The following is a 25,242-nucleotide window of genomic DNA, read 5'->3' on the forward strand; positions in this document are numbered from 1 at the left end:
ATGGCGCCGAGAGAGGCAGACGACGATGAGGGGATGAACTTAGAATGGCCAGATATTCTCGTCCTCGTCCTCTACTTCCTCATCGTCCTCGCCGTCGGTCTGTTTGTGAGTATTGCTTCCATGTTTGTTGGGTGGATAGATGCTGTAGGTAGATAGATAGACAGACAGATGGATAGACAGACAGATCGGTAGATAAACAGATAGATATAGATAGACAGGTAGATAGATAGATGATAGCCTACTGTTTGTGTTAGTTGGAGAGAGAGAGAGAGAGAGCAGACTAAGGTTTTTCCTAAGTGGGTCAGGCTTAATATATAAATATAATATATATAAATGTGTATATGTCTTTGTGCGTTTGTTCGTTTCATCCTCGAGAACGGTAATAGATATCAACCTAATTCTTCTTGCATTAGGTTGGGGGTAAGTCCAGGGAGTGTCAGAAAAATACCAAACAATAATTTTACTAGCGATCGCGCGCGACGGGACGGCGCGAAATCATCAGAAATAACGACACGCAAAAAAAGTATGGGAAATTTTCGACTTTTTGGTATGAATTGGTCATTATGGACTCTCAGTAACGCTATGGAAACAAAGGTAGTGGTATTTGCAAATACTTTATGGTGGAAAGGCTATTAGTTAGTATCTCAAATTTTTGCGGGGCAGCACTAGTATTAAGAAAGATTTGCTTTCTAAATACAAAACTTTGAGAACAGGATGACAAAACCTTATGCTCTTCCTCCACCCTCTGGACCCTCCGGCAGTCAGCAGTACAGGAAAACAGGCAGAAGAAACGTCTTGCAGAACCGAATGCTTGAAGAGAATTTTATTGGAACGTTAGAAAGTAGTATTGAAAGAGAAGCAACTAAACCTAAGATGTAGAACTATACTCTTTTCACCTTTACTTGGCCAAGATTTTTTGTCCTGCAGCTTATTTCGCGTAGCTTAATGGCAGAAAAAGATGCTGCAACGTCCCAACTACTTTACATAGCACTTCCTCGTGACTAACACCACATTCTAGTGTAAATCGAGGCTGCTACGACTCTACATATATTTCGTTGCGCTTCTTCGTGACTAGCAACACATTTCAGTCTAAACAGTTTCTGCAACGGTTCTACATCTTTTCCATAGCACTTCGTGATTGTCAATGTATTCTAGTCTAAATAGATATAGCTACGGTTCTACACCCGTTCCATAGCACTTCTTCGTGACTAGCAACGTATTCTAGTGTAAATAGATGCTGCTGCTGCTCTTCGTGACTAGCATCATATGCAAGTGTAAATCTATTCTTGGAACTCAGCATTCAAGGTGGAGAGGTGGCAGTTTTAGGTCAAGTTAGAGTAAAAAGAGTATAGCAGAAAATACGCCATCATTCTTCAACTGCGACAGCCTGGAACAGAGAGAGAGAGAGAGAGGAAACGTCAAAGGTTTTTAGTGGATAACAATTTCAGTCCGGTGACCTATTTTCTATATTGTTCATGCTATTCCAAGAATGTTTTATTCACCTTAAAAATAGATTTTTGAAACTGGGAGGTCACGTATAGCTTTCCTTAAATCACGATTTGGGGGGCTTTCCTAGACTGAATAAACTGGTCCGAAAATAACAAGAATAAGACGGTAAAGACGTCATTGCAAGGAAGTGGTCAATGAGCTTTTTTATTTTAGTCCACCATTGACTTTTTTTTTTTTTTTTTTTTTAGCCAAGGGGGAATCTGTAGGACTGAAAAGGATAAATGACTGCATCTAATCCCTCCGTTTCGAAATCACTAAATATAATCGTTTTGTAGCAACAGATAAGTAAATAAATAAATAAAAGTGTAAAAAAAAGCAAAATAAAATAAAAGTACATTACTGGGTTGAATTAGTGAAGCATCCGGGGCTTAGTGATAGGAGCCCGTGTATTTGTGGGAGTGTGTGTGTGTATGTGTTGATTCGCCCACCTTACTGAGAAGAGTGGACACGGGCAGATGGTGGAAGCGTGTCCACTCTTCGCAGTAAGGTGGGCGAATCACACACACACACACTTCCACACGTACCACGGGCTATACGTCGCTTACAACCCGTTACGGTGATGACAATTGGGTTATCCAGGTGCATGGGGATGGGGGAAAGCCAGAGAAAAGGTGTTGTTACAAGAGGGTTTCATTTTATCACCCTGTTCAACCCTGGGGACGTGTTTCGTATATTCATGTTATTAAGTTTTTCAGTACGTTTGTCTCATTTATCTTGTTCTTGCTGTCACTAGATGGATTAGTTCAGCTGAGGAGGGAGTTTTCAGACTGAAGGGACCAAATGTATAGCCTTTGATCACGCTATCACTGTTTTATTAATCCCTTCACTGCAGTGAGGTCTTTATTATTTAATTATTTCTATTTATTTTTTAATTAGTCATAACCACGATATTAATTCATTTTAACAGAAACTTTTGGGAAATAAGATATGATTTTCATTAAGCATTTCAGCAGAGTCTCCTCAGATAATAATAATAATAATAATAATAATAATAATAAAAATGATACTACTACTACTACTACAGCTAATAAAAATAATAATAATAATAATAATAATAATAATAATAGTAATAATAATGTGTTCAGTGGTGACAAGAATAATATGTTGAAGAGGTTATCGTAGTGAAGGTAAAAAGTAGTGTTGATGAGTTTGATAAGTTAGCCTCGTACGTATGGCTGGTGCTATGGATGGATGGTTAAATGATAATAATATACCCCTGGAGGATGATTATGACCTACCCACACTCCTGATTGATAACAGAGAGAGAGAGAGTAGATCTAAGTGTATATTTGGAGTTACCACCAGACGGTTTTATTCACTGGAAGGAACCCATGCTCTCTACTGGGTTACAGCCAAACACAATAAACCTCCCAGACAGCAAGGTCGCGCTGGATGTATCACTCTCGCTGCCTCTCAACGATTTTAGCAGACACAGGGAAGCCAGTGTATACATTTCATCCAATTTACCTCACCACATCACTCACTTCACCCAGATGTTACTTAATTGCCGTTTTATCCTAAGCTAACATATCCTAACTGACCTACGATTTCAACCAAACCTACTGTAACTCATGTATCCTATTCTCTCCAAGCTTAATTTACCCTACCTCAACCAAGGCTTACCTGAACCTGACCTATCCTTACCTAATACATATACCCTAATCAAGTCTAACCTGAACCTGATCTATCCTGACCTAATATATATATACCCTAACCAAACCTTACCTGACACTGATCTATCCTGACCTAATACATATACTCAAACCAAGCCTAACCTGAACTTGACCTGTCCTGACCTAATACATATACCCTAACCTGAACCTGACCTATCCTGACCTAATATATGTACTCTATAGTCTAGCCTGAACTTGACCTATCATGACCTAATATATATATATATATATATACCTAGGCTGCTTCCCTCAAGGAAAGGGAGGTAGCCGAGACAGGACGACACACTCCCCATTTACTCATCCATTCAAACATATTCATTCGCATCTTAGCCCCAAGGGGAGAACGGACAGATCCTCACCGCACCACACCGCACAAGGGTCAACTGCGCAATGCAATCAGTGACATCCGCAGCAGGGCCCAACAGCAGAGCTGGTTTACCCCTGCCACATCATAACAGACCCATCCCCTTACCCGCACCTGACCTGACTAGCTGATCAGACCAAATGCGGGAGAATATCCCCTCAGGGCTGCGTCATCACTTATTCATTCACAGTTTCTCTCCATTTATTTCTGTCACGCACAGCCACTCTTCCTTGCTCAACAGACATCCCTCTCACATCCAGAGCTCTCTTCACACTGTCCATCCATCCTATTCGTGGTCTTCCTTTCAGCCTTGCACCTCTCACATCAGATCTAGTTATCTTTTTCACCAATCGCTCATTATCCATTCTCTCCATATGCCCAAACCATCGCAACACCCTCTGCTCAACTCTACCAGCCATCTCCCGAACAACTCCAGTTCTCCTTCGCACTTCATCATTTCGCACTCGTTCCATACGCGTCACTCCACACATACTCCCCAGACGCCTCATCTCCATTACATTCAAACTTTTCCTCTCTGCTACACCCATATTCCATGTTTCAGCCCCATATAACGCAGTCGGTACCACAACACCTTCATACAACCTTCTCTTTACATCCATTCCAAGCGAACGACATCTAAACACTTTTTTCATTCCTCCCAGCACCTTTCCTACTTCATTTATTCTAAACTTCACTTCTGCATCTATTCTTCCATCCACAGCAACATGTGACCCTAGATATTTAAAACACTCTACCTCCTCAAGCAACTCGCCATTCAAAGCTATATTCATCCCCCTACCATCTACCAACCTCGTACACTTCATCACTTTACTCTTATTCTCATTTACTTTCAATTTCCTCCTTTCACACACCCTTCCAAACTCCTCTACCAACTGTCTCAATCTCTCCTCTGAATCAGCCACCAGTGCAGTATCATCTGCAAACAGCAGCTGCTTCAGATTCCACTCTCCACCATCAACATTCACCAGACTCAGACCTCCACCTAAAACTCTTGCATTCACTTCCCTTACAACACCATCCATGTAAATATTAAACAACCAGGGCGACATCACACATCCCTGTCGCAGCCCCACTCACAGGAAACCAGTCACTCACAGCATTTCCCACTCTTACACACGCTCTGCTATTTACATAAAAACTTTTCACCCCTTTTAATAACCTACCATCAAGTCCATACAATCTTAAAACAGTCCACAAAGTCTCCCTATCAATTCTATCATACGCTTTCTCTAAATCCATGAATGCCCAAAACACATCCTTGCCTTTCGCTAAATACTTTTCACACACTTGTCTCACAGCAAACACCTGATCCACGCATCCCCTCCCTCTCCTAAAGCCACACTGCTCTTCACCAATCACTCCCTCTGTACCCTCTCTAACTCTCATAATTAACACTCTACCATAAACCTTACCTACAACACTCAACAGACTTACACCCCTAAAGCTAGTACATTCATACTTATCACCCTTTGCCGGTTGTGTGTATATATATATATATATATATATATATATATATATATATATATATATATATATATATATATATATACACTCCGTTCACACTAACTAGGCATAAAATTGCCATCTCTCCATCTTGAATGCTGAGTTATAATAAGCAATTAATACAAAGAATACGATCCTGATCATGAAGTGCTATGGAAAGAATGTAGGGCCTTTACATTGTTTTATTCTGCTCTTTAGCTGCAGGAAATAAGCTAAAAAAAAAAAAAAAAAAGTCGAAAATCTCAGCCAAGTTAAAGGGAATGAACTGTTGCCTAACATTGCTATCCTTGTCTTGTTCGCAGGCATCATGGCGGTCGAAGGGAGGCAGTGTGTCTGGGTATTTTCTGGCCTCACGCAACATGCACTGGATACCCGTGAGTATTGTTGTTATTGTTATTGTTCTTGTTGTTGTGGCTCCTGAACTTGAACCCGGTGAATTTGCAGGCTAAAGTTGCCCATCTTTTTTCCGCTTTCCGCCTTTAGAGGGACAGAGGAAGCTGAGGGACGTCTGTAAAATAGGGTAGTTGAGCCGCCCGGTTATATTGGTGACACCATCTGAAGGCGTCCCTAGCACCTCCCTTGAGTATAGGGAGGTCGTTAGCAGGAAGATACAAATAGGCAAGACAGATATAAATAAAGACATACCAGGCAGATCGAATCCGGGATAGTTACTATATACAGTACAGTATGTTCATTTCATACTAGTATGTCGATAGGTAAACAGCGGAATTGATAGGAAAATAAACAATTAAATAAACACAAAAGGAATGGATAGAGTAAAACAAACCTACTGCATGGATGAATGAACTGTAAAACTGACAATGGACGGAAATACAATTAGGTGAGATACTGAGAGAGGGTTATTCTACAAGTTTGGAGAGAAATTAGAGAAGCTGTACTGAAAGGAGGGATTAGGGGAGGGATAGTGAGGGCGAGACTACGTGAGATATTAGAATACTGAGGTGAGACTGAGGAAGAAGTTAGGAGAAATATATTGAAAAGGGAGATTGAGAAAGATTAGGAGAGAGAGATTGGAAGAGCGACTGAGGAAGATACCACGAAGATATTAGGATGCTAAAAGAGACCGAGGAAGAGATCAGGAGGATATTGAAGAGGGATACTGAGGAAGAGAAAAGATGAAAGGGATTATGAACATCCAAGTAGGAGAAATAATGAGAGGAAAAACTGAGAGGAAAGTACGAGAAAGAAAACTAATGTTGTTCAACTGTAAATCAGCGTAAAGTAGTTCAGATGTCTGAAAACATCATACTTGGAATAGCACTGGATGCAGGACACAACATCTGTCTGTAACTATATTAATCTCAACTCCTGCGTGTTCTCATGAAGTTTGAAAAATGAGCAACGATAGTAAAAAAAATAAATAAATAAATAATAAATTTACGTTGTCCGTCGTATTTTCCCTTTTCATCCTACTTTTTAGTGGGAAATAAGGTTAGGGATGTTGATGCAGTATATACAATTGTTTCTTGCAGGTTGGTGCGTCACTCTTCGCCAGCAATGTCGGTTCCGGCCTCTTCATCGGTTTGGCCGGATCGGGAGCTGCATCGGGCATCGGTATCGGCGCCTTCGAGCTGAATGTAAGTCTAGATGTAGCCAGTAACATAAATTATATAACCCATCCTAGTACACTAAGAATAATTACCTCTTCGTGTGGTTCAAACATGTCAAGAAATGCATCAGTGCCGTAAAGGGATGAGCGTATCCCGTTGAGCTAAATCATTGGTCGGCAACCTGTGATGAACTGGGGGCCGGAACTGCTCTGTTACACAGCTGGTGGGCCAGATGTTTGGACTTGTTAAAGACTACAACCTCCTCCTCTCCTCCAATAATAACAGTAATAGTAATAATTGTAGTAGTAGTAGTAGTAGTAAATTATCGTTTTTTGAGCAAATTTTCACACTAACCATCTAAAGGCACTTCTTTTAAATAATCATAAGTTACAAAATATATCGCATGCATGTTATCGTTTATCGCACATGCCAAATTATCTCACTAGGCAATAATTTTTGCACATCTGGGAGTGTTATATTATCACTGAGCGCTGGGTGCAGCACGTCATAGCCTCCTAATCTGAGCTCAAGTCCTTTGGAATACACTCATTTTCGAACAAACTAACTCAAACTAGTGTTTGCCATAGTGATTAACAGCCAGTAAGACTCAGTGATTTTTAACTTACTAAGTGATAAACGGGAATATTTTTGTGAATTCGTGGAGCATATTGGCGGTCCGCTCACATTACATTCACGGGCCGGGTCAGGCCCGCGGGCGTTTGGTTGCCGACCCCTGACCTAAATCAGGCATCAAAGGGAGAAATTTCTTGGCAGTTCGAGTAAAGCACGGGTTTACATAATGTTAGTAATGCAGAATTATGAACCCACATAATCTGAGGTAGTTGCTTTAAAAGGCATTCAGTATAGGGTAAGAGTGCGTTACAGTTCTTCGTTCTCTCGTGTTTTAAAGGTAATCTGTCGATCTGCAGGTAGGGCAAATGTGTAGGTGTTTAACTTTGCAATTGTTAAGTGTTTCTCTCACATAAACAAAACTGGCATCACCCAGGGTATGATCTATTAGGAGTGGCTGCAGTAGAATGGATCAGAGAGAGAGAGAGAGGAAATTGTGCGTGTGTGTGTGTGTGTGTGTGTGTGTGTATGCGCGTGCGCGTGTGTGATGAGGCCACATCGGTTACGGAAATGAATTGCACAAAATCTTCCTGCCATTATTTTTGCTAAATGTTTCAAGCCCTAACATACAGATACACAGACAGATGAGTAAAAAGATCGTCCCCCCTTCCGTCCACCTCGTTCGCCACGCTAAAAAAAAAAAAAATCCTCCCATTATCTCTCCCACAGGCCATCTACACCTTAATGATGCTGGGTTGGCTGTTCGTGCCCGTGTACATGAGCTCCGGGATCTTCACCATGCCGGAGTACCTAAGGGAGAGATTCGGGGGCCAGAGAATCCGCATATATCTCTCTTGCCTTGCCCTCTTCCTCTCCAGCTTCACTAAAGTATCTGTGAGTTATTATCCCTATTATTGGTTCGTGTTTTCATTTGGCCATGTGAAGAGAATGGGGAATGAGTGACTGACTAGGAGAGTGTATCTGAGTGAAGTTCGAGGGTGCAGACCGAGAATGATGTGGAGGGATGGGGTGGGGGATGAGGGCGGTGTGGGTTGGAGGTAGAGCAGTCTGATGGTGGAGGATAGAATGACATGGAAGCGATTCGTTTGTGGTCTTCCCCTCGTGGATTAAGGCGTCTGGCTAGAGACAGTGATTCTGGTGCACTTAGTAATAATAGCAGTAATAGTAGTAGTAGTAGCATTGTAGTAGTATTTGTTGTTGTTGTTGTAATAGTAAGTAGTAGTAGTAGTAGTTGTTGTTGTTGTAATAGTAGTAATAGTTGTAGTACCCGATGGTTCCACAGAAATCTATTTCTTCTCAGGCCGATCTGTTCGCCGGCGCCCTCTTCATCACACAAGCGCTGAACAAGAACTCTGTGGAATGGCTGTACCTTAGCGTCCTCATCCTCCTGGCTATCGCTGCTGTCTTCACTATCTCTGGGGGGCTGTCGGCTGTCATCTGGACCGACTTCGTGCAGACAATTCTCATGATCGGCGGCGCTTTCACCCTCATGGGCATATGTGAGTAGATATCAGTCTGGTGTCGCGTGCATGTCACTCATCCCTATCTCTAACCGCTTGAATCCGGTCACGTAATGTTTTGGTTTATTCTTACTATACTCTGTCCACTTTAACTAGGCGTAAAAATGCCGCCTCTCCATATTCAGTGTGAGCTGTGGCAAGAATGTGGTGTTAGTCACGAAGAAGTGCTGTGGTAGTAATGTAGAACCACACTGCCGTCTTACTGTGCCACTGAGCTATGGGAAAGAAGCTGCAAAAGGACAAAAATCTGAGCCAAGGTTAAGGTGAAAATAATGTAGTTCTGATGGGGTTAAAGCTGTAATCAACCCCTCCAACTCAAAAAGTATATCATAAAGGTGAATAAAAGTCGTCTGAAGGTTGCAAGAACAAATTATACTAAAATATGTTACCGGAGTGAGGAAAGTAACGTATTGAGCTCACAGATGTATTTCCCATATTGTTGCTATTTCCTGACGATTTTTCTCAGCTAACGATGGGATTTTCGGAGTGAAGGGATTAGATACAGACTCAGTTAACCCCCCATCAGTACCAGACGCCATGCCTGAGCTGAATAAAATCGTCTGCTAGCTGCAATTAGAATACACTAAGATGCACGTCAGCCAGATTCAGGGGGTTAATGCCACTGCCAATATATCTACTCAGAATAAATATTCTAACATAAGAAAACCTAAATAAGTACTCAGCTATTACTCAAATAACTTAACCCAACTTCTAAAAATCCCAGCTTAAGTTAGCCCATATAACTACCATAGCCTAACCCAACTTTAATGAATATCATCGTGTAACTTCAGGCAACCTAAATTAGTACTCAGACTTAACTCAACCTACTGTACATAACCAAACTTTTAATTATTTGAGCCTAACTTCATCTACGTCATTACCATAGCCAAATCCAACCTGAATAAATGTACTTGCTCAACTAACTTAATTCAGACAGAATCATCACTCAAACCTAACTCAGCTTATATAACTTAATGTTAAAAATCTCTGCATAACAACCCACAAAGCTGGCAAAGCCTAATCCAAACTAAAAACAAATAGATTAAACTGTATACTCGTGATTCCCAAGCGCAACCTAATGTAAATAACCTACCGTACATATTCTAACGTAACCCAGATAAATTCGCTAACATAAGCTAACGTTAATTAATATATCCTAACTTAGCCCACCCAAAAATAAAATCCTAGCTTGATTTAACCTTCATAACTACCACAGCTAAACAAAAAGAAATATCCTAACTTGATTCAGCCTAAATATATTCTCTAGCATAACCCAGACAACATGACCAGAACCTAACCAAATCTAACCTTACCTGACCTACTCTCACAAAAGCATTCTGATCTAATCTGATCTAACTCACTGTATCCTAAAACACTCCAGTCAAACCTAAACTGCCAAGACATAACCTAAGCCATTCAAACTTAATCTAACCTAACCTAAATCTAACCTCCGCTAACACTCTAACCCAAGCCTTCTACGAGGTGGGGGGCTACGAGAGGCTGGTGGTGGACTATTTCTACGCCATCCCGAACGAAACTCGCTACAGCGGCCCAGACAACATGACCAATTGCGGCGAGCCCCCCAGCTACGCTATGCACTTCTTCCGGTCAGCCAAGCCGGGCGAGTCTGACCTACCCTGGCCTGGTATGATCTTCGGCATGACAATCTCCGGCATTTGGTACTGGTGCACTGATCAGGTGAGTGCGGAAACCACTAGCTTATTAATTGGGGCTAATTTATCCTATTGTAGGAGCTAGACCTAACCCAACCTAACCTAACGTACTCGAGTGTAAATAATAGTATCATACAAGAGCCAAATCTGAACTAATTTGACCTTACTAAACCAGGTGTAATATATCCAAACACACAAGAGCTTGATCTCAACTTTCCTAACCCAACCTAACCTAAGCCATCCTAGCCTAACCTGGTGCGATCTGACATCCAAAAGCCACACTTAACGTAACGTAAATTACACAGGTTAAATTTATCGTATCATAAAAGACCCAGACTTAAACTAACATAGCCCAGTCTAAACCTAATCTGTACTAATACCCTAGAGCTAAATCTTACCAAGCCAGGTGTAATATAACTTAACATACTAGATCCAGACTTAAACTAACCTAACGTAACTTCATATAACTCACTCTGACATAACGTAACAAAGAAAAGCGAGACCTATATAAATTTCCAGCAACCAATCATAGGCAACGTCATTAACCAACCAGGAATAATTTAACAACCAAGCCTAACAAATCCATCGTAAACCATCGCAGTTTAACTCACTATTAACCAGTGACAATGAGCAGACACAAATAACTAATCATTTACCAGCTAATTATACCCATTTAACGCTAAGTTGCCCTAAAATTGCTATTTCTTCATCGAGAATGGTAAGTTATAACAACAGAAAAAATTTAGAATATAGTGGTAGTCACGAAGAATGTTACGGAATGTATGTTGAGCTGTAGCATCGTCTTTTTTCCGCTACTCAGCTGCCTGAAATAAGCTGAAATGGGACGAAAGTCTTAGTTAAGGTAACAAAAGTATAATCTCTGATCAGAGAAAAATAACTATTCATTTACCAGTTAACTAACCAATAGACAGACACAACTAACTGATCATTAACCCGTCCAGTCAAACCTTAGTTAATTAGACAGAAACTAATAAACCAGACTCAGTTAAATCATAGGCATAATTACGCAGTCATTAACCCTGTGAATACAATTATATCCTTGTCTCAGCTTATTCTTGTTATCATCAGGCTATTTATTCAGTTTAGGAAAATCTCGTGCTGCAAGAATTAGTAGGAGCTTGAGACCAAACTACCCTTGCTGGAAAATAATCTCCTGAGCTGAAGAAATTAGTCTGGAGATAACGTGAATAAAATATACTCCGGTAGGGACAGAGTTTTCCGGTTGGAGGAGTTTGATGAAAGCACCTTTATCCCTTTCACCACAAGATGATTTCTCTACGCTGAAGGCAATCGTCTGTTGGTAGCAAAACTATAATTGCAATCGTCGTGAAAGGATTAATGCCGTTTCTTGCTTCATGGGGGTATTGTGTGGATGTGGTCTGTGTGTTTGTCACCTCTATATTCATCATCCTTGTATCACGCCTGTGCAGTGGAAAGGTAATTCAATATATGCCTGGTGGTGTAGAGGTTAGAACGCACTTAGCGGAGTGACGGTCTTGCCAATGCTGCTGCCTCGTAGGACTGAGTATGGTACTAAGTTATGTGGTATGAAATATTCACTAGTTTTAATATCAAATATGCATCGTCTGTTATAAGCCAATTCCTGCCAGCTTTCCTTATCAGACACCTGGGTGGGGGGAGGAGAGCGAGGAATACATTCATAGAAGATGGCAGATCTACTAACAGGAAGCGCACGGTAGCAGTTAGTATTTTTTTTATTCATTGCAGTCATGAATGAAATCATGACGGATTTTGTGATGTATTCACATGCTTATTTGTCGAAAATCACTGTACATCCTTATTTTCATTCGCATTTAAAATTTATTGCATTTGAATACAGAACGGCTGTTGTAACTCCAACCCTGACAGACCTAGACAGCCATATGAATCTCTCTCTCTCTCTCTCTCTCTCTCTCTCTCTCTCTCGAATATATCTGTCTAACTGTACATGTCTATCTACTATATGTACTGTATCTGTCAGTCATCAACACCATCACTTCACCATCCATCCATCCATCCATCCATCTCTGTTTCTATATCTGTCTACCATATCTATCTCTCTGTGCCACCAACTCCGTCCCTCCATCCAGCCATATACGCGGTGGGCGGCTACAACGCACTAGTGACGCGGTATATGGAGGCTGGACCGAGGCGGGTGACCTACTACCACAACAACGTCACCTGCCCCACCGCCCGCCCGCCCCCGTACGCCCTCAACCTCTTCAGGCCCTTGGATTCCGACCTGCCCTGGCCTGGCGTCGTCTTCGGCCTCACCATCGGGTCCATTTGGTACTGGTGCACGGATCAGGTACTGCTTCGGATGAGCGGTGAAGTGTCAAACGACCTCTAACAATGTAAAAAAAAAAAAAGAGAAAAAAAAAGAAAAATCTAAGCCATCTCTAACGCCGCAAAAATGTATCAAACTATCTCTAACACCGCGAAAATGTATAGAATAATCTCTGTCCACGAAAATGTATCTGGCAGACTAAGACCGCGAAAATATATCTAACAGTCTCTAATGCTGCAAAAATGTATTTAGCAATCTCTAACACCGCAAAAATGTATATAACTATCTCTAACACTGCGAAAATGTATTTGAGTATCACTAAAACCGCAAATATGAATCTAAAACACCGCGAAAATGTATCTAACTATCTGTAACCGCGAAAATGTATCCATCAATCTCTAATACTGCGAAAATTTGTCCCTAACACCGCAAAAATGTATGTAACTATCTCTAACACCGCGAAAATATATCTAGCAATTTCTAACCCCGCAAAATGGACCTCGGACGACAAATTTCGATAATCTCAACTCAGACGCCAAAGAGAATGATCGAGGAGACAGACTAATAATTTGGGACATCTAACAACTCTAACGGCGAGAATGCATCTAACGATCTCTGACATCGTAAAATGGGCCTCATAGGATAACCATCTAACAAACGGTGCAGGGAATTAGGGACAAACTAACAAGTCTAACACCGCAGAAGATGAACAAGGAGACAAACTGACACTCCTGACACATTAGGTACAGTTATGCTAGACATCCCTTACACTTCTGATAACCTGTGCAGTAGCTAACAACGTCTCACGGCGCACAGAATGACCTTATGCGTGATCTAACAGTCAGTACAAGGTTTTTGGGGGACATACTAACACATCCTAACACTAACAGCGTCTGAAACAAAAGAAGAGGACGTCTGGAGACAAACTAACGCTCATCTAACAAAGTCCAACATCGCAGAACAGGAAGAACCAAGTGGTCTAAATTTCTGACTGTGGATGCAAGAATTTGATTGACCTAACACTGTCTTAGCATCTAACACGAACGTCTAACACTACATTGGAAGACCTTAAGGGACAAATTAATGCTCCCTAACATCTAAGAGCTTCTGATAACTGGTGAAAGATCTCTGGAAAAAACTAACTCTCCACGGTATGTAACACCGTCAAGCACCAGGAAAGAGGACCACTGAGTCAAATTTGTAACAACTGGTATGAGACCGTGAGAGCAAACTAACAGATCTAACAACATCTAATGCCGTAGAAAAGGACTTGGGGGGGGGGCTACGCTTCTAACAATTTGTGAAAGAACTCAAAGAAAACCTAACGTATCTAACAAAAGCAAACAACCACAGAAAAGGACATGTGAAACTAACTAAATGCGCGTCCACACGTGTATTCGAACATGTGTTGACAACACAGCTGGCAACATGTTTATGATACATGTATGCAGCAGTATTGGGACAGATGTATGCAAACATGCTACAGTGCAGCTTCAAACTTGCTGTCCATACGAGGCAGCTGAGACTTCATCATGATGTTGCCAATATGATCTGGACGCTGCTGTTCTCAGCATGTTTACGTCTTGTTCGTTATTGTGTTGTTTACATGTTGCCAGCACTTGTTCCAGCACACGTGTGGAAGCGCCCTAACAATCGGTACAAAAAACGGGAGACAAACAAACACTCCCTAGCATCTAAAAATCATCTAACGGTGGCAGAGGAGGCTTCGTAGCCCCTCTTCCTTAGCGATTTATTTTGCATAGTACACTTTAACCTTGCATTGTTATTTAGATCGTTTCACACCGACACACTTTACACCCACAACGCACAAAAGGATACTTAGGTGTAATGGGAAGAATAAGTCGCTGAGGAAGTTGTGTTACGAAATCTCAAGTGCCAGGTAGAATACAACCCTAACACCGCAGGAAAGAAAGGAACAGACGTTCAAACTTCCACTAACTGTTAGAAAAACCTCATTCCAAACAACCCTTCATAGCATCTAACAGCTTCTAAGTACAAATGAATCACTGGATGAATTTCTAACTATCGGCACAATCTAGGGGACTAACTAACGCACCGGTATTCTAACAACGCCTAATATCAAAGGGAAAAACCTACAGGGAGAAGCTAACTCTTCCTAACGTCTAACCCGTCTCTCTCTCTCTCTCTCTCTCTCTCTCTCTCTCTCTCTCTCTCTCTCTCTCTCTCTCAGTTCACCCATCCATTTACCATCTTTCAATCTAACCAGTCTCTCTCACCACGTATCTCACACCTTTCAGTCTAACCATTCTCTATAAACATCTATCTTTCTTTCCTATCTACGGATCCATCCATCTGTCTGTCTATATCCATCTGTCTGTCCCATCATGTCATCGTCCAACACACCTTATCCAGCAAGAAAATTACCAAATGCATGATGGCAGCTGTGCTCAAGGTCTTTCCTCTGTACTTACCTATCTTCCCAGCGATCTGTCTGTCTACCCATCCATCCATTCATCTATCCTTCTATCCATCCCCCTCAGGTAATCGTCCAGCGTACCCTATCCAGCAAGAACATAACTTACGCCAAAGCCGGGTGCGTGTTGGCTGCCACACTCAAGTTCCTGCCTCTGTTCATCCTGGTGTTCCCTGGAATGGCGGCCAGGATACTGTTCCCTGACAGGGTGGCGTGTGTGGTGCCAGAGAAGTGCTTGGAAGTGTGTGGCAGCAGGTCAGGATGCACAAATATAGCCTATGTGGAGCTGGTGCTGCATCTGTTGCCCACAGGTATTCTGGATGTGGTAACTATACTACGAGATGTGGTAACTGAGAGAAAACTCAGCTGTAGTGTGAGAGGAAGCTGTAGGCAAAGAAAAAAAATGGAGGATGTTCGTAGATATGCTGGGACTGGATGAAACAGGCTGAGAGCCAGTACCAGAACTCTGAATGTTGAGTGATAAGATAATGTCTTCGACCTGCAATGGACTGCCTCAGGCGGCAGTTGATGAGTGCCGTAGATAGCAATAGATAGACAGATAGATGGAAATAAATGTAGATGGATAATTATAGATATTGAATGATAGATAGATAATATATTGATAATATTTAATACACTGTACATAATAATATCTGTATATATAAAATATATATTAGAAAGAGTTGGTGGAGGAAAGAAGAGAAATACTGATGAGTGAGAATAGCAGTCACAACCCATTTTCCATGAACTAACCCATAACTCCTCCATTTTCCACACCCCGACACATACAGGTCTCTCTGGACTGATGCTAGCAGTGATGATGGCAGCTCTCATGTCCTCCCTCACCTCTGTATTCAACTCCTCCGCCACCATCTTCACCATCGACATCTGGACCAGGATCCGGAAGCAGGCCAGTGACGTGGAGCTCCTCGTCGTCGGGAGAGTCTTCGTCATCGTCATGGTCATTATATCTATTCTCTGGATTCCGGTCATACAGTGAGTAACGTATAATCTCTCTCTCTCTCTCTATATATATATATATATATATCATCTGATCAGCCGTTTGAGTGTCCACTGCAGGACCGGCCTGTCCCGACCGAAGTGGGGACAATACAGCCAATGTATCTCTACCAAGTGGCTTAGGCTGTCTAGTAGAGATTGTATGTTGCGTGAGAAGTGCTTGTAAATGTAACTGTAGTGCTGGGGTGGCTTTGGATGTGTGTGTAGGCTGTGAACCAAGTGTAATCGGCCCGCGCAAGCCGACTGGGTGCAAGCATACTTTATAGTATGCGACACTGGTTCAACCACAGCACCCCTTGTGTCCGCCAATGAAGTACGTGGCCTGAAGAACACTCCCAAAGTTTATTACCCTGGCGGGGCGCGAACCCTCGTTCTTCAGTGTATGAAAACGCACACTTTACCACTATACCACAGAGGCTCCATATATATATATATATATATATATATATGTAATGCTAGGTGAAAAAGGCCCGACTCCTCGGTCCTAAAGAACCTAACGTGTAGCGGGGTCCTCTTTCGAGACCGGAGCTTAGTGCAATGAAGAAAGGCAGGACAAAAACTTCAGGCAATAACCTTTACACGTATATTACCACAGTCAGACACAGGACAAAAGCAGCAGATATTACAACACAATATATGACACAGAAATGAAACCTTAACTATGATATTAGTATCTCGCAGGATACTGGCTTAACTGATACTGACGCCAATACAGTAATTCTAGTGCACAGGAGTACAGGGAACACAGGCGCGCGTGGAAGCGCAGGGAGAGAGACTCAACGGGTGGGGGGGGGGGAAGGACTCGTGACGGGTCAGAACAGAGTTCTAGTAATATTAGGAGAGGGTAAATATTATTAATTCAAACTCAGTTTCATCCGATAGCAAAGGGGTTTTGACATTTGATTCTCTTGTTTACGTTACGCTAGCTGCAGAGAGGAGATTCTTTAGGAAGCGAGGGAGTGGAGGGACACTGGGTATTCACTGTGTTTATGGTAATACAAACGGGAGGATATTATTCACGCTTTCTCTATTATTTTCTGGTAACAAAGTACATGGGTATATTTTCACTACAGAGGATTCCTCGGGGGAGAGTCTTACTGGTTTTCTACAAGGGCGTCACTTGTGAGTCGGATTCCTCAGAACTTACTCACTGTACTCGTTCTTACTCATCCACCCGTGATTTCACTCGCCCCGATATTTGACATACATTAAGGCACTGTATCACTGTAACCTGTTTCTAGGGCAACGTCACACTGAACATAAGTCAATTCACTAGTTCTGGGGCAACACCGCACTTAACATAATTTACTCATGTAGTGGGGGCGGCGGGGAGACACGCCGGCGACTATTCTGCCGGACTAGGGGCACCGCCAGGGGAGGGCGTGCCGAGAGGGCATTGGACGGCTTGCGGGGGCGTCCTCTTGCATCCAGGGTTGCAGGTGGCACAGGAGCCCGTAATCTCCGGGCTAGGTTCAGGTGTGTGGCCCTCAGGACTGGGGCCAAACAGGTCCAGGAATCTCTGGCTCAGGTTTCGGCCAGAGGTGGAGGTCTTACGCCGCCTCTTGGGCGTGGAGAGGTTTCGCCCGGGTGTCCTGGGGAGGGCCTGGAGTGACTGAGGACTGTGGTCCCCAGAGTCGAGGGGCACCATCAGGGAGGGACTGCGGCACCGGCCTGAACTAGGGTCCGTCAGGTGGGTCTTCTCCAGGGCCAGGCGTAGAGACCAGAGGTCAGGGGAAGCCGTTAGGCCTCACGGGGTCTCTCTGGTGCTGGGGATCCGGGCGCCTGCCTCACGCAGGGGCCATGACACTGATAATACCTCCTTGTGGCCGTGGGGCCCAGCAATCGGCCGTGGCCTGAGTGGGGGAGTCAGCGCGCCTATGATCACCTCCTGAGCGGCAGTAGGCCGTCTTCTTCTGCAGGAGGGTGGAGCAGCAGTAGGCCGTCTCAGGGGCAGTGCCTTCGGAGCGGCAATTGGCCGTCTGCGAAGGTGGGAGCGGCAGTAGGCCGTCTCCTTCTGCGGGAGGGGGGAGCGGCAGTAGGCCGTCTCCTTCGGCAGGAGGGAGGAGTGGCAATCAGCCGTCTCAGGGACAGCACCTCCAGAGCGCCAGTAGGCCGTCTCCTTCGGCAGGAGGGAGGAGCAGCAATCGGCTGTCTCAGGGGCAGCACCTTCAGAGCGGCAGTAGGCCGTCTCAGGGGCAGCACCTTCAGAGCAGCAGTATGCCGTCTCCTTCGGCAGGAGGGAGGAGCGGCAGTAGGCCGTCTCCTTGGGCAGAAGAGAAGAGCGGCAGTAGGCTGTCTCAAGAGAAACACCTTGAGTGCGACGCTTGGCCGACTGACGAAGGCAGGAGCGGCAGTAGGCCGTCTCCAGAGGGGCGCTGTCAGGAACTGAGATATCAGCTCCACCCCGGGCTGGTCTGGCAATCCCACTCCCTGAAGGTAGTGTCCTCCTCCTGCTAGGGTGGCGGTGCGACGGTTGGGTGTTATAAGGGCGCATGGCCCGGGGTGCTTTATGCCGTTGTCGCATGGCATCCCCTAGTGTGGTTGCGGGTACTCCGTGGGGTCCGGGTGGGGGTGTCGGTGTGTTTCCGGGGGCACAATGCTGTTCCTCTCTCACCTCGTTTTCGGGGTCACTATTTCGTATGCCACGCATTTCAATATATATATATTATTCGATGCATTGTAGCACTGCTTCCTCGGTGATTTGTTTTATAGATTCCACCATAAGATTCCGTTGCATACTGTTTATATGATATCGTTTTTATATCAGCACAGTCTGCATCACTAACATGAAGTATATTGGAATGTAATATCCAGAATAAATCGCTAAGGAATAAGTGTTACAAAATCTGCAAAACCACTCACAGGTCCTCGTCGAATTCCCAGATGTTCGTGTACTTGCAGAGCATCTCGTCCTTCCTCTCCCCACCCATCTGTGCCATCTACCTCCTTGCCATCTTCTGGGGGCGAACCACGGAACCTGTAAGTTTCACGGGGAAGAATGAGAGTGAAGTAAAGATAAAGTTGGAGGTTTTAAAGGGTTAACTTTTGTTGGAGAGGCTTAGTAGGGCTGTCTAACTCTAGTTGAGAGGGGGGGGGCGGGGATTCAAAGGGTTACGATGCAGAGAGAGAGAAATGGATGGATTCAAAGGTTATGATGCAGAGAGGGAGAAGAAGGGAGAGGCAAGGCTTTATTAATGCTTCTCTCCGCCAGGGTGCCTTTTGGGGTCTCATCGTGGGACTGGTCATTGGACTTATTCGCTTCATCTTGGAATATTCCTTTGTCATCCCGGCTTGTGGAGGTAAGACTTCAATTTTTAGGTGATCATTTTCATGTCATATTCAGGATCTGTATTCACTAGATAAACAGGAGATGGGAAGATACTGTGGCTGGTAGTATTAAACAACCTCTTCCCCTTCCCGCGAAGCATCTTCGTCAAGAGGCTCTTCCCAGTTTGGTACCTTTAACCCCTACACCGCGGGCATGTTTACCGATGTTTTGCGTGTGCCGCGGGGTTATTCGGGCTCCGACAGACTCTCAAAAAATATTTGCCAAAAATCAGTTATTAGTCCTAGAATATTAAAATTACATATGCTTATGGCACATACCTTCAGCTTTCTCCTGGAATGTTTGTTGAGCCTTCGTCAGTTACCGTAGGACTTGTGGAGACCTCTGAAGTTGGGTAACGAAGTCTCCACTTTACACTTCCCGACAACCCGTAATATGATTACCACAGCCAGATATTAACACTATAAACACTACTCTATGATTTTCAAGTAGTTTGGGATCCATACTCCAAAAAAAAAACCCACTGTGAAAGCAATGAAAATTAAGAGCGCGTCTGACCGTTGCACTGGCACTAGTTCGCTCTTGGTACTCTGTCATTTATTATTCATAAAACCCCTCACACTTTATATTTCTATTACTATATAACACTTATATATATCTACAGTCTTTATCCATAAGTTTCCTTCAGTAGTATTAGTTTATTGTCACTGTAGGGATTCAATTTCTTTCAGTAAAATACGTAGCATTCACTTTCTCGTCTTGTATACTAGCATTGAGAGTGAATGTCACTTTCATCTTCACTCTCATAACTCATAGTATTCAGACATGCTGGAGTGAAACTTTCACTTTCATTACTCCTAGGGTATATACTCGTATTCTTATAATACTATTCATTTACATTTCTATTTACGTTCTCTATTTTATTTACGTTATTTACATTTCCATTTTATTTACACTGTGTTATGCACTGTCACTTGAAGTAACTTATAAAACTATTTTCCATTGTTCACGTATATTTACATTCATTACTTTCACTTGCTGTTTACACATTATTTACACATTATTTACAATTCCACTTGCACTGTTTTACTCAATAGAAAGATCGTAGTCACTCTTTTATCAATTGTCAGCCCTTTACCTCTTTCCACACTAGGTTTAGTATGGGGTAAAGGTCACAGGGCCCTTTGCATGGGGGTGAAAAAGTCCCTGAAGTCAGCAAGAAGAAACAGACGTACCTCTACTTCGGAAGATGAGAGTAAACTGATAAGAGAGGGCCGTGGTAGAGGCCTACTTAGGGGATATTCAGTGCTACCAATGTTAGCTCTTGAAACAGCTATGTATAGCACAAATGATTGGCAGGAAATCTAGACAATACATTATAAATTAGGTAGTTCCAGGTGAATATAAATATCACTTAGGCTTCTCCCTTCCCTCCTTACATGTATATTTATTACGAAAATAGATTATACAGCATATTTCAAGGGGAAAAAAACAGCGAAAATTAGCGAACAAGTGCACGTGAGGTGTTGTCAGGTGATAATTAGCCAATTCCAGGTGTATGGCACTCTCACTTACCTTATTTCTTTCTTGTATATATTATTTGGTATAAGAACAGGACATAGGGCTTATTTCAATGGATGAAATCAGTGAAAAATTCCAGGGAAGATTTACTTAGCTGTAGCACGGCCGGGCGGGCAAGAGGATAGGGTAATGGAGGGGAGTTAGGGAGGGAAGTCAAGAACGGGGAGAAATGGCTAAATTGTCAACAATGGATGGGAGTACAGATGAGATTAGGAGTGCTGACTAGTGTTGGACGTTGGCAGTACTGATAGATGATACAAGCCCCCACTTGGAAGCCCGGGTGAATTCAAAATAACACAGAATCACAAAAGCGACGCCCTGCGGTATGATCCCTTGCTCCCAAGCGTCACAAAAGTGACGCCCCGCGGTTAAGGGGTTAAACCCCGGCCGAACAGCCTCTTCCCAGAAGGAGACTACGGAAGGGTTGGTATGCTGCGGGGGTGCTCTCTGGGAGAGAAATCGTGAGATTGTTACGCCGGAGGAGCGCATGTTTGCCGTCATCTGTTTTATATTTCCTCTCTCGTGTGATATATTGCGAAAATAATATGCTAAATCTGATAAACAACGTCTCCGAATCAGTCCAATGGTAGGAAATAGTTTTAATACTTGATACTTTAATACTTGAGAGGGGGTCCAATGGTGGTTAGGATTACAGCAACTAGAATTTAGCGGTTTTGTTTAGTGGTTCAGTTAGGTTAGAAATAGGTTAGTTTAGATCAGGTCAGGTTATCTAACAGACTCGTACACCATTCTACTTTTCATTACTGTCTTCAGAAAGGTAAGTACGTGGTATAATTTAAGGCAGTGATTAGGATTACGGCAGTTAGAATTTAGCGGCGACTTCTGTAATCCTAACCATGGTTAGGATTTCGGCAGCTAGAATTAAGTTGTTTGGTTTGGTGGTTCAGTTAAGTTAGAAATAGGTTAGGTTAGGTCAGGTCAGGTCAATTTTAGTCAGGTTAGGTTAATACTGCTACAGTTCAGCTTCACCCGCTAGAATTTAGCGGTCATGTTTGGTTTTTCTGCTGTTAGAAATGTTAGGTTAGGTTATTTAGGTTAAGTTATGGCTATCGTAAAAAGGAAGTGATTAGGATTACGGCAGCTAGAATTTAGCGGCGATAGTAGTAATCTAACCACGGCCTTAAATATACCACGTGCTTGCCTTTCTGAAGACAGTAGTAAAAAGTGGAATGGTTTGCAAGTCTGTTACATAAAGTGCTCTCGGAAATAAGCTGAGAAGTAGCCTGGATCACCACTGTACGAGACACAGGTAACTTGGGAATGACAGAAGTCAACGACTGGGCTGTGCGCATGTAGCAGTCGCTGAGCTCTATAGTGGTAGCAGTAGTTTGATCGTAAATGGGTAGCACCAGTCTCCTAAAAATCTATAAATAAAGATAGTATCACACACAAAAAAATGATAACAAACATTTTAAAAAATTGCAAACGCATTTCGTGAATGTAAAGGTACTATCTAGTTACATGAATATGACATCAGTATAAATAAAGATGCGAAGATATTTGGGAAGAGGCGGGTGATGCTCCTGCTTCATATTCCAGTACTTTCAACCCCGAGAGACCTCTTCGCGCGCCGTACGAGGAACCTCTTCGCTTTAAAACTACGGCTGGCGCGACGAAGAGCTTGCTCGTGCGAAGAGGTAGTTTAATACTACCAGCCACGTGTTTTTCTGTCTTTTTCCTTTCCGCGAAAACAAATGGAGCTATTGGAGGATTAGTGCTCTGTCACCCCGATTTTAAAGTATATATATACATATACCTGGTATATATTCACGTGAGTAACAATTTTCATATTTGTGTATTTTTTTATTTTACATAGTTTACATTTTCTATAACTTGAAATGTTTCAGAGTATATCCATAATAATTCACCTATTTTAAAAATGTCTAATGTCGATTATATACTATTTCAAAAGCTTCATTATATTTTGCACTTTTTACAGCACTCATTAATAAATATTCCAATATAACTCGAGGTGTAATTCTCACGTTTTTTTTTTTTTTTTTTTTTGCAAATTTTTCAGTGATCTCTATTTTTCTCGCAGATTACGAAACGGAGGACAAGCGACCCGAGTGGATCAAGACTATTGTTGAGAATGTTCACTACCTTCACTTTGGCTGCATTCTGCTTGTCATAACAATGGCAGTTACTATATCCGTTTCCCTTCTTACTGAGCCCATCCCAGAGAAGTGTGTAAGTACTGTACAATAGATGGATGGAGGTAGATGAACAGATAGATAGAGGCAGAAGATGGATAAATAGATGGACAAACAGACAGTCGAATAGGTAGACAGAGAGAGGGGAGAATTATCCTTATTAGGTAGGATAAAGATCTAGATAAATAATAATAATAATAATATTGATAATAATAATAGTTTTAGTAGTGGTGAAGGTGGTTGTAGGCCTGGCCTGAGTCCGGATAAAATTATGAGCCTGAAAATAAATAAAAGTGAACAAAACATCAGTCTAGATACAAATAAAAGTCCAGATGCAATCATGACTAAATAAAAATATGAGTCAGGATAAAAACATGAATTCCGGTAAAAACACGAGTCACAATAAACATGAATTCATAAAAAAAAAAAAAGTCTGGATAATGAATAAAATGAGTTCAGATAACGATGAGTCTGAATAACGAATAAAATGGGTTAGGATAATCAAGTGTGTAATTTATTTCTGCTTCACAGCTCCACCGCCTCACCTACTGGACCCGGCATAGCAAAGAAGTCCGGATATCAGTGAGAGAATGGCGAAACGAGATCTTACCCGAAGATAAGATGAAGATTGAGCCGAAACCAGAGGAGAACGGAGAGCGCAGAGCGCCCTCCATCGCCAGCAGCGCCGGTGAGAGAGAAAGTATTAAGTCATGTTTTATATGAAAATTCTCACTCTTCCATTTCTTCTGTATCCGCATGTGTGTGTGTGTGACAGAAATATGTATAATCCCTGTCTGTCAACCCCATCACAGATTTACCAGGGTGGAGACGCGCCGTTAATTGCCTATGCGGGGTGAACACAGAGAAGATCGGCAAGAAGGGACAGCAGGAGGAAGACCCAGATCAAAACCTTACGCAAGAGGAGAAGGCGCAGAAGGCGGCAGATTTCCTTAATGAGAAGAAGCCTTGGACGGAGTAAGGGATTAGTTTTTTACTGTATTATTATTATTATTATTATTATTATTACATTATTATTATTATTATTATTATTATATTATTATTAGTAGTAGTAGTATTCGGATATTCTCAGTGTGCACATCAGTTAACAGTAGCCAGCCTTCTTTGGCTGATATTCGTTGCTAGCAACCTCTCCGATTGATGCCATTGTGTTATTAAACGTCCTGTGGATTTCTGATATGTATATCTCGTAGGATCTAAGAAACACCTATAATTGTACAGTATTAAAAAAAAAAAAGTGTGAAATTTGTGTGTGTGTGCAAATTATGAAAGCTGTAATTAAGTTCCACTACAGGCTGACCTGCTGGGGGGTGCAGTATAACAATTTACACCATGGAAGTTTTTTTTTTCCTTGGTTCAGTCTCACTGTTGGGAAATTCTTAGGGAATCAACAGCCACCCTTCACAACACCTTCCTTTCCTTAACATCATTCAGTGGTTGGTTGGAAGACGTTGTTGTACGTGAGGAGTAAATGTGACCTGTTCATAACACCTTCCCTACCTCTAAATTATTTTATTCAGAATAGGAAAAACTTCGTATGGAAATGGTTACGATCTTGTGTGTGTGTGTGTATTGTATCAGTTATTTTTTCTTTTCAGCGTGGTGGACGGCATGGCTATCCTCGTGATGTGCTTGTCAGGGTTCCTGTGGGGCTTCTATGCTTAACCCATGAAAATAAATTAAAACGAATAACAGTGCAAGCATAGAAGAGGAATAGAGCACGCACGAAAGAAAGCAAGCACAAAAGAGGAACACAATGCGCACACAGACCGAAGCATCACCAGTTAAAAACATCGTCATCATCATCATTATCACCTAAGGATGAGGAAGGGTAAAGATAAGTGTAAAGATCATCGTCTAAGTAGTTTGAAGATTTCGTAACACCTTTTCCTAAGCGATTTATCTTACAGAGTACATCTCACTTTCCATTTCTACGTCGCTGATGCAAACTGTGAAAGTGATATAAACAGCCTAC

The 25,242-nt window shown here is 42.5% G+C and overlaps 1 protein-coding gene across 1 annotated transcript; it reads left to right on the top strand.

Annotated features, from left to right (window-relative positions):
- LOC145410738 (sodium/glucose cotransporter 4-like) lies at positions 1–24,953 on the top strand. Its single transcript, XM_080280843.1, has 14 exons — positions 1–105; positions 5,373–5,444; positions 6,564–6,668; positions 7,941–8,105; positions 8,533–8,731; positions 10,224–10,450; positions 15,256–15,499; positions 15,980–16,184; positions 19,073–19,187; positions 19,420–19,507; positions 23,138–23,286; positions 23,781–23,937; positions 24,062–24,224; positions 24,866–24,953. Exons 1-14 carry the CDS (start codon positions 1–3, stop codon positions 24,930–24,932), a joined length of 2,061 nt encoding a protein of 686 aa, XP_080136969.1. The 3' UTR covers positions 24,933–24,953.
- Positions 24,954–25,242: the final 289 nt, after the last annotated feature.

The sequence above is a fragment of the Coenobita brevimanus genome, chromosome 86 (assembly GCF_032717465.1).
Source record: "Coenobita brevimanus isolate Jiangsu-jjx chromosome 86, ASM3271746v2, whole genome shotgun sequence".
Taxonomy (NCBI): domain Eukaryota; kingdom Metazoa; phylum Arthropoda; class Malacostraca; order Decapoda; family Coenobitidae; genus Coenobita; species Coenobita brevimanus.